The sequence below is a fragment of the Oncorhynchus kisutch genome, linkage group LG16 (genome assembly GCF_002021735.2).
Source record: "Oncorhynchus kisutch isolate 150728-3 linkage group LG16, Okis_V2, whole genome shotgun sequence".
Lineage (NCBI taxonomy): Eukaryota > Metazoa > Chordata > Actinopteri > Salmoniformes > Salmonidae > Oncorhynchus > Oncorhynchus kisutch.
Window position 1 is genome coordinate 49,089,372 of NC_034189.2, and position 10,894 is coordinate 49,100,265.

General features: G+C 46.1%; 1 protein-coding gene across 1 annotated transcript; it reads right to left on the reverse strand.

The window, feature by feature from the left end:
* Positions 1–367: 367 nt before the first annotated feature.
* LOC109883371 (zinc finger protein 714-like) lies at positions 368–9,090 on the reverse strand. The gene is made up of 2 exons (XM_020475392.2): positions 8,749–9,090; positions 368–3,512 (listed from the first exon to the last, which is right to left on the reverse strand). Exons 1-2 carry the CDS (start codon positions 8,939–8,941, stop codon positions 2,914–2,916), a joined length of 792 nt encoding a protein of 263 aa, XP_020330981.2. The 5' UTR covers positions 8,942–9,090; the 3' UTR covers positions 368–2,913.
* Positions 9,091–10,894: the final 1,804 nt, after the last annotated feature.

Consider the following 10,894-nt stretch of genomic DNA (forward strand, 5'->3'; position numbering starts at 1 on the left):
GTTGTAGTGTTCAGTTTGACTTATTAAAATGGACAATTACCACGCTGCAAATTGGTCCGATCTCTCTTACTACTCGTCAGAAGAAGAGGACAATCGTTACAGGAGGCAAGTGGAAGGGGGAGAAAGTAGGGAACATGTTTGTCAGCAATATCTTAAAGACCAAAATTTGGTGAAAAAGATTGGCATAAATACACTAAATTTACCAGTTTCATTTGAGGACAAAAATGTTGACAGCTGCGCAATACAGATCGCAAAATAGCTGCGAAGAGATTGTCTATGTACCGATTCCATGGCACATCAGTGGCGGTTCTAGCTTGTATGGCTCCCTGGGCGAGCCCCCCCTCCCCCAACAAAAAAAAGCACCATTCTGCACTAACTGTCATTTTTATTCAGACATTTGGAACAACACAAATAAATAATATTTAGTATAGTTTTATCTATAAAGGATAACTTTTTAAAAATGTTTCTTATTTATGAAATTCAATGAAGAGGATGGTCCTCCCCTTCCTCCTCTGAGAAGCCTCCATTGATTTTTCTGGTATCGCCCCAATGTAGCTTGTTTCTGGTCACATGCTCAGGAATGTCTGAACAATTAACATCCATTTAAAATTAATCTTACAAATAGCAGTGTTGGGTGACTTGGAATGCCATAGTCAATCAATCAACAACATAACACTCACAGGAAAGGTCTTAATCTTTAGCTCACAATCTGTGTATACTATGCAAAATTAATGTAAAACATCACAGCACAGTTGAAAAACGGCACTTAGAAATCAAAAGAGGGTGGTCTATGAAGATACGTGGGATGGGCTGAGTAGAGCTCTCAGTCCATGATCTGTAATGGTTATTACTGAAAACACTGTCATGTAAATTCTTACATAGGGACACCCAAAGTAAATCTTAAATGAATCATTGTTTATTGTCAGTGCACTGGAGAGGTTCCAACAAACTTAATGAACCATAGTGAACGTCTGTCAGAAGCTCTAACGGGGCAGTCCCGTTTAGTTCCCTTATAGACTGGTTACAGGCACGTTACATAGGCATAGTTCATAGGGTTGGTTCTGGCATGTGTTTGGTACTGTCTCGTATCTTAACTAGTCTAAAGGAGGAGGTCATAACGCCCCCCTCTTATCCTTACCAAGCACAGGCAGGAAGCAAGGATTGTTTATGACACCAAAAGACAAGATGCACAAAGTAAGATTATAACTACAACCTAAAACTTCTTACCTGGGAATATTGAAGACTCATGTTAAAAGGAACTACCAGCTTCAATATGTTCTGAGCAAGGAACTGAAACATTAGCTTTCTTACATAGCACATATTGAACTTTTACTTTCTTCTCCAACACTTTGTTTTTGCATTATTTAAACCAAATTGAACATGTTTAATTATTTACTTGAGGCTTCCTGAAGCCAGCAGTGTCCTCCTTCACTTTTTCCATTTTGTTACATTGCAGCCTTATTCTAAAATTGATTAAATAAAAAAAAAAAATCTCAGCAATCTACACACAATACCCCATAATGACAAAGCGAAAACAGTATAGAAAATGTTTGCAAATGTATTAAAAATAGCATAAGTATTCAGACCCTTTGCTATGAGACTGGGAATTGATATCAGGTGCATCCTGTTTCCATTGATCATCCTTGATGTTTCTACAACTTCTACAATTCAATTGACAGGACAAGATTTGGAAAGGCACACACCTGTCTATATAAGGTCCCACAGTTGACAGTGCATGTCAAAGCAAAAACCAAGCCAAGAGGTTGAAGGAATTGTCTGTAGAGCTCTGAGACAGGATTGTGTCAAAGCACAGATCTGGGGATGGGTAGCAAAACATTTCTGCTCCATTGAAGGTCCTCAACAACACAGGTCCTCCAGCATTCTCCACCAAAGTCTTCCTAGAGCTGGCCGCCCAGCCAAACTGAACAATCGGGGGAGGAGACCGAGAACCTGATGGTCACTCTGACAGAGCTCCAGAGTCACTCTGTGGAGATGGGAGAACCTTCCAGAAGGACAAACATCTCTGCAGCACTCCACCAATCAGGCTTTTATGGTAGAGTGGCCAGACGGAAGCCACTCCTCAGCAAAAGGCACATAACAGCCTGCTTGGAGTTTGCCAAAAAGGCACCTAAAAGACTCTCAGACCATGAGAAACAAGATTCTCTGGTCTGATGAAACCCAGATTGAAATCTTTGACCAGAATGCCAAGCGTCGCATCTGGAGGAAACCTGGCACCAAGGAGAGGTGGTGGCAGCATAATGCTGTGGGGATGTTTTTCAGTTACAGGGACCAGGAGACTAGTCAGGATCGAGGCAAAGCTGAACGGAGCAAAGTACAGAGATCCATTTGCTAAAATTTCTAAAAAACTGTTTTTGCTTTGTCATTATGGGGTATTGTGTGTAGATTGATGAGAGAAAAAAACCTATTTTATCAATTTTAGAATAAGGCTGTAACATAACAAAATGGAAAAAGTCAAGGGGTAATAAACTTATACATGTAGAAAGGCAACCTTTAAAAAAACATTATGATAGGTTTAAAAGTGACGAATACTTTCCGAATGCACTGTAGGTCTCTGAAATTGAGAGCTAGTTTCAGCTAAGAAGTCTAATACTGACTGATGATTTTCATACTGATTTTCACAAGTCAATTTGTTTTGTTGTCAAGTGCCAGAAAACAGAACATAACATTAATTTACAAGTTGGATGTGAGAAGTAATCCACAATGATACAAAGTATAATTTGTTGTTTTCACTTTCACTTCAGGCTGAAGCTTTTGCTGTACTCACTGCAGTAATATAATGTATGCCCTTTAATGTGAGTGCTCATATGTGATGTATGGCTGTTTATAACTAAAGCTTTTGCCACATTATTTGCACTGGTCAGATGTCTCCCGTGTGAACACACTGATGAAGTCTTAAATAGCTTTCCATTGATACAGATTCTCTCCTGTGTGTATCCTTGTATGGCTGGTCAAGTTGCTCTTATGGTTAAACCTTTTACCACATTGTTTGCACTGATAGGGATTCTCTCCTGTGTGTATCCTTGTGTGGATGGTCAAGTTGCTCTTCTGGTTAAACCTTTTGCCACATTGTTTGCACAGAAAAGGTTTCTCTCCTGTGTGTATCTTTAAATGCAAGGTCAAGTGTCCCTTACGTGTAAAGCTTTTGCCACATTGTTTACACCAATATGGTTTTTCCAGTGTAGCAGAGCAGTCTGGATGAACTGAGAGGGGCAGATCACTGGTTGGTTCTGCTACTCTGTAGCCCTCTCCATCAGGTTCTGTTTTGATCTCTTCAGTTATGATGATAGGTAGAATACTCCTCTCTCCGTCATCAACAGTTTGGTTTTGGTAAAGATGTGAGGGCTGAGGTGAGTCCTCCTGACTGAGTCTGAGCTCCTGTTGTTCCTCTTTAATCTGTGTGGGTTCTGGGTCCTCCTGCCCCAGACTGGGGCTCCACTCCTGCTCACACTTCTGCTGCTCAGGGGGAACAGAGGGAGTGAGTTGCTGGAAGTCTGGAGGGAAACATATATATTCAATCAATATTGACTTATCTTAATACAAAATCTGTACTTTTACTTGGTAGGCCTGTCTGTGCAAAAAAAAAAAAAAGATGATTTGTTGTCTAGTCTACACTGGTGGGAAACATGAACATGAGCTCCCTGAATTCCCTGTAAGGGTGAAGGAGGCAGAGATTTCCAGGATAAGAGCTGTCCAGTGTCTCTTATGCCAATGCAGCCAAAAGAGTGAAAGGAAGTGCTAGTGGGTCGGTTGCCATGGTGGATACACCGTAGTCTAGTCCTGTGGGTGCCGTTCGCCAGGTGCAGGGTCCAGATACCCTCGCCTTGAAAAAGGTGGACTTATGCATTTATCTCTATGGTTATAAACTGCACTGACGGAGTGGATAAGAACTCAAGATTGATTGATATCATATCTGCAGCTGAACACCTCTTGGGATTGAAGGATGTCATGGACGAGGAGTACTGACACAGAGTACTGGCTGGAGCAGTTCCGTCCTGTCAGGTCACCAGTAGGGTTCTGAGTGCATTTTGGCTGACTGACACTGTCTGCCCTAACCACTAGAAACTGTGCATGTGCATGGTCTAAAGTTTGCGGGAATGTGAGCACATTTTCACATCAACTTCAGTTTTTATAAATGCCAAATTTTATGTGGAAATTGATGCACACGTTTTGGGGTATATTTTACACGTACCCACGGTTTATAAATGAGGCCCCAGATCCAGCTGCTATCGCAATGGTGACTATGAAAGAGCCATAGGATCTGACCGAATCGGACAGACAAAAAGGTTATGAAACACAACAATTGTAAAATGCTGTGGACCTATAAACAGATCGTTTGAATTGAATCGGGCCTGTTTTGCGTTGACTTTTTCTCAAACCTAAGGTGCACTGCCCACGAATTCTAAAACAGTGTCTACTCAGAGTGGTAGCCATTTATGCAGTCACTTCATCCCTGCACACATGTACAAATTACCTCGACTAACCTGTACCGCTGCACACTGACTCGGTACCGGTACCCCCTGTATAAAGCCTCCACACTGACTCGGGACCGGTACCCCCTGTATAAAGCCTCCACACTGACTCGGTACCGGTACCCCCTGTATAAAGCCTCCACACTGACTCGGGACCGGTACCCCCTGTATAAAGCCTCCACACTGACTCGGGACCGGTACCCCCTGTATAAAGCCTCCACACTGACTCGGTACCGGTACCCCCTGTATAAAGCCTCCACACTGACTCGGTACCGGTACCCCCTGTATAAAGCCTCCACACTGACTCTGTACCGGTACCCCCTGTATAAAGCCTCCACACTGACTCGGTACCGGTACCCCCTGTATAAAGCCTCCACACTGACTCGGTACCGGTACCCCCTGTATAAAGCCTCCACACTGACTCGGTACCGGTACCCCCTGTATAAAGCCTCCACACTGACTCGGTACCGGTACCCCCTGTATAAAGCCTCCACACTGACTCTGTACCGGTACCCCCTGTATAAAGCCTCCACACTGACTCGGTACCGGTACCCCCTGTATAAAGCCTCCACACTGACTCGGTACCGGTACCCCCTGTATAAAGCCTCCACACTGACTCGGTACCGGTACCCCCTGTATAAAGCCTCCACACTGGCTCGGTACCGGTACCCCCTGTATAAAGCCTCCACACTGGCTCGGTACCGGTACCCCCTGTATAAAGCCTCCACACTGACTCGGTACCGGTACCCCCTGTATAAAGCCTCCACACTGACTCGGTACCGGTACCCCCTGTATAAAGCCTCCACACTGACTCGGGACCGGTACCCCCTGTATAAAGCCTCCACACTGACTCGGGACCGGTACCCCCTGTATAAAGCCTCCACACTGACTCGGGACCGGTACCCCCTGTATAAAGCCTCCACACTGACTCGGGACCGGTACCCCCTGTATAAAGCCTCCACACTGACTCGGGACCGGTACCCCCTGTATAAAGCCTCCACACTGACTCGGTACCGGTACCCCCTGTATAAAGCCTCCACACTGGCTCGGTACCGGTACCCCCTGTATAAAGCCTCCACACTGGCTCGGTACCGGTACCCCCTGTATAAAGCCTCCACACTGACTCGGTACCGGTACCCCCTGTATAAAGCCTCCACACTGACTCGGTACCGGTACCCCCTGTATAAAGCCTCCACACTGACTCGGTACCGGTACCCCCTGTATAAAGCCTCCACACTGACTCGGTACCGGTACCCCCTGTATAAAGCCTCCACACTGACTCGGTACCGGTACCCCCTGTATAAAGCCTCCACACTGACTCGGTACCGGTACCCCCTGTATAAAGCCTCCACACTGGCTCGGTACCGGTACCCCCTGTATAAAGCCTCCACACTGGCTCGGTACCGGTACCCCCTGTATAAAGCCTCCACACTGGCTCGGTACCGGTACCCCCTGTATAAAGCCTCCACACTGGCTCGGTACCGGTACCCCCTGTATAAAGCCTCCACACTGACTCGGTACCGGTACCCCCTGTATAAAGCCTCCACACTGGCTCGGTACCGGTACCCCCTGTATAAAGCCTCCACACTGGCTCGGTACCGGTACCCCCTGTATAAAGCCTCCACACTGGCTCGGTACCGGTACCCCCTGTATAAAGCCTCCACACTGGCTCGGTACCGGTACCCCCTGTATAAAGCCTCCACACTGACTCGGTACCGGTACCCCCTGTATAAAGCCTCCACACTGGCTCGGTACCGGTACCCCCTGTATAAAGCCTCCACACTGACTCGGTACCGGTACCCCCTGTATAAAGCCTCCACACTGACTCGGTACCGGTACCCCCTGTATAAAGCCTCCACACTGACTCGGTACCGGTACCCCCTGTATAAAGCCTCCACACTGACTCGGTACCGGTACCCCCTGTATAAAGCCTCCACACTGACTCGGTACCGGTACCCCCTGTATAAAGCCTCCACACTGACTCGGTACCGGTACCCCCTGTATAAAGCCTCCACACTGGCTCGGTACCGGTACCCCCTGTATAAAGCCTCCACACTGGCTCGGTACCGGTACCCCCTGTATAAAGCCTCCACACTGGCTCGGTACCGGTACCCCCTGTATAAAGCCTCCACACTGGCTCGGTACCGGTACCCCTGTATAAAGCCTCCACACTGGCTCGGTACCGGTACCCCCTGTATAAAGCCTCCACACTGGCTCGGTACCGGTACCCCCTGTATAAAGCCTCCACACTGACTCGGTACCGGTACCCCCTGTATAAAGCCTCCACACTGGCTCGGTACCGGTACCCCCTGTATAAAGCCTCCACACTGGCTCGGTACCGGTACCCCCTGTATAAAGCCTCCACACTGGCTCGGTACCGGTACCCCCTGTATAAAGCCTCCACACTGGCTCGGTACCGGTACCCCCTGTATAAAGCCTCCACACTGACTCGGTACCGGTACCCCCTGTATAAAGCCTCCACACTGACTCGGTACCGGTACCCCCTGTATAAAGCCTCCACACTGACTCGGTACCGGTACCCCCTGTATAAAGCCTCCACACTGACTCGGTACCGGTACCCCCTGTATAAAGCCTCCACACTGACTCGGGACCGGTACCCCCTGTATAAAGCCTCCACACTGACTCGGGACCGGTACCCCCTGTATAAAGCCTCCACACTGACTCGGGACCGGTACCCCCTGTATAAAGCCTCCACACTGACTCGGGACCGGTACCCCCTGTATAAAGCCTCCACACTGACTCGGTACCGGTACCCCCTGTATAAAGCCTCGTTATTGTTATTTTATTGTGTTACTTTTTCTTATTGTTTTACTTTAGTTGATTTGGGAAATATGTTCTTAACTCTTCTTGAACTGCACCGTTGTTTAAGGGCTTGTAAGCATTTCACGGTAAGGCCTACACTTGTTGTATTCGGTGTGTGACAAATAAAGTTTGATTTGATGCACACTTCAATGCAAAAGATAAACTGTATGTTCAGCTGATATCACATTGGTGACTATGAGACAGCCATAGGATCTGACTGAATATTACTGATTCTCCCCACACACAGTAACTGGAGTAAATTTGGGGCGATATGAGAAGCTCAAATTTGAGTTTTTCCCAAATCTGTAGAAAAACTGCTTTGTTTGAGGTCTGTGCTAGTTTTTAAAGCGCCTGTGGCAGTTCATCTGCCTGGGTTGCATTCAGTACATAAAAACTTAAAATAACACACCCCTCCCTGGTCACTAGGCGGTATTACATGATACATATGGGTGTGAACTTGAGGGGATTCGATGCTCCTGGTGTACCGGGTTAGCGTTGACTGCATTTGTTTTAGAACCGGGCTGCCTCCCGGTCGTGAGCCAGGTGCAATACTATGAAATAACACATATGGAATCATGTAGTAACCAAAAAAAGTGTTAAACAAATCAAAATATATTTTAGATTCTTCAAAGCTGTCATCAAGGCAAAGGGAGGCCTCTTTGAAGAATGTCAAATATATATTTTTATTTGTTTAACACTTTTTTGGTTACTACATGATTCCATGTGTGTAATTTCATAGTTTGTAGAATAATAGTAAAGACAGCAATGTAGAAAATAGTAAAAAAATAAAGAAAAACCCTTGAATGCGTAGGTGTCTCCAAACTTTTGACTGGTACTGTATATTTTATGGAGAAGAGCTGTTGAATGTTCCTGAATGATGCGCCATGCTCCATTTTTTACAATATGCCGAGCAGCGCAGATTACAATTCGATTTGAGTAGGGCGTGCCTCCCTCACCAGCCCGGACTAGCCGTTCAACCCGGGCAGGTTAATCGAGTCTGAAATCGCAAAAAGTCGTCCATCACCACATGGTAACTGCCCTCTGGGCCACCATAATCACAACTTTTTCAAATAGTCGTTCCGCTTCCGTTAAATTCAACGTTGCACCCCTTTCTGTCGTACTGAACGCAACCCTTGTCCACACTACAGCACGTGATTCAAAGAAGCAACGTTGGCAAACCAGGGGTGTATTCATTAATTCTGTTGCAAAACGTTTCTTAGACGGAAGCAAACGAAACGGGGGGGGGGGGGGGGGGGGGTGTCTACCGGTCTACCGGAATTTGTTTCATAGAAAATCTTATTTTGCATCTGTTTGCACTAATGATTACTCCCCAGAGTTGCGGTCAGGATGAGAATTGCACAACGTGCCACATAAATGGTCTTATCATTATTCTACAAGTAAAATGTTATAACTCGAACGTTAACTCGCTACAGACCTGTTCTGTATAACTGTATCTCTGATTTGATAATCATGTCCATCTCCCTCCGTAGACGCTCGTTCTCCTCCGCTGAACGGAAGATTTCTTCCCGATACTCTGCTATAGTCTTCTCTACGGCCCCGAATATCTCCACAGCAGCAGCCGACAAACGCTCGGTAACGAACACATTCAGCAACTGTAGTTTGGACATATTGGCGAGGGCAATAAAAGTCTAGCTGTTTGTTTTATCAAAGAAATGTTAAAACGTCTGTCTGCTTCAGCCTAGCGGGTTTACGCTATCTAGTAGATACCTTTGTAAACAACAATGTGCTGTGTTTTCTATTCATCAACCGCTGACGGTGTAAGACTGCATTACATTAGCGCCACCTGATGTCTTGGAGCACGTCAAACCACGTCCGGAGGCCGTCAATGAACGGGGGTAAATTTGAGCTGGATTTGCCCTCTAGGCAAGCAACTAGAGCATGTCATCTATACGGAGAACAGGCGCGTGTGCTCTGTTGTAGACAGCCGTGAGGACTTCCTGTAGCCAGCAGTGGGTCCTTGAGTCAGAGCTAGATTCAGTTTACAGATCTGATAGACTAATGCTTTTCCCTCTCCACAAATTACACCATTTGTTCTGTTATCAATTGCTAGAAAACATCATATAAAACGTATTCACAAGTTGGATGTGTCAAGAAATTCACAATGACAAAGTATGAATGTATTGTTTTAACTTCAGATTGACTTCAGGTTAAGCTTTTATGTAAAACCCCTTTTGAGAGTGACCATATAAGACTTCAAGTTTCCTTTCAAACTAAAGTATTTGCCACATGATTTGCACTGGTAAGAGATCTCCCCTGTGAAACATGCTGATGACATCTTAGATACTCATGTGTATATATAGTGTATGTGGACACCCCTTCAAATGAGTGGATTTGGCTGTTTCAGACACACCCATTGCTGACAGGTGTATAAAATTGAGCACAAAGCCATGAAATCTCCATAGTCACACATTGGCAGTAGAATGACCTTACTGAAGAGCTCAGGATGCCACCTTTCAAAAAAAAAATCTGCTCTGCTAGAGCTGCCCCGGTCTATTGAAAGTGCTGTTATTGTGAAGTGGAAACCTATAGGAGCAACAAAGACTCGGACGCCAAGTGGTAGGCCACACAAGCTCACAGAACGGGACCGCCGAGTGGTAGACCACACAAGCTCACAGAACGGGACCGCGGAGTGCTGAAGTGCGTAACGCATACAAATTGTCTGTCCTCGGTTGCAACACTCACTACCGAGTTCCAAACTGCCTCTAAAGCTTCATGAAATGGGTTTCCATGGCCGAGCAGTCGCACACAAGCCTAAGATCACCATTCGCAATGCCAAGCTTCAGCTGGAGTGGTGTAAAGCTCGCCGCTGTTGGAGTTTGGACCAGTGGAAATGTGTTCTCTGGAGTGATGAATCACTATTCACCATCTGGAAGTCTGGAGAACGCTGCCTGCCCCAATGTATAGTGCCAAATGTAAAGTTTTGTGGAGGAATAATGGTCTGGGGCTGTATTTCATGATTCGGGCTAGGCCCCTTAGTTCCAGTGAAGGGAAATCTTAACGCTACAGCATACAATGACATTCTAGACGATTCTGTGCTTCCAAATTTGTGGCAACAGTTTGGGGAGGGCCCTTTCCTGTTTCAGCATGACAATGCCCCTGTGCATGAAGTGAGATCCATACATAAATGGTTTGTCAAGATTGATGTGGAAGAACTTGACTGTTCTGCACAGAGCCCAGACATCAACCCCATCGAGCACCTTTGGGATGAATCGGAATGTCGACTGAGCCAGCTTAATCGCCCAACATCAGTGCCCGACCACACTAATGCTTGTGGCTGAATGGAAGCAAGTCCCCACAGCAATGTTCCAACATCTAGTGGAAAGCCTTCCTAGAAGAGTTTAGGCTTTTATAACAGCAAGTGGGGACCAATTCCAAATGAATGCCCATGATTTTGGAATGAGATGTTCGATGAGCATGTGTCCACATACTTTTGGTCATGTAGTGTACCTTAATGCGATGTAACTCTTCCTGCATACAGGACAGCTACTATACAGTGGGGCAAAATAAGTATTTAGTCAGCCACCAATTGTGCAAGTTCTCCCACTTAAAAAGATGAGGCC

Bases quoted from the DNA above. Each gene is read 5' to 3' on its own strand.
- LOC109883371 (XM_020475392.2), bottom strand. From the start codon at position 8,941: ATGTCCAAACTACAGTTGCTGAATGTGTTCGTTACCGAGCGTTTGTCG. The intron at 3,513-8,748 runs GTCTGTAGCGAG...GTTTCCCTCCAG, and splicing joins GATACAGTTATACAGAACAG to ACTTCCAGCAACTCACTCCC.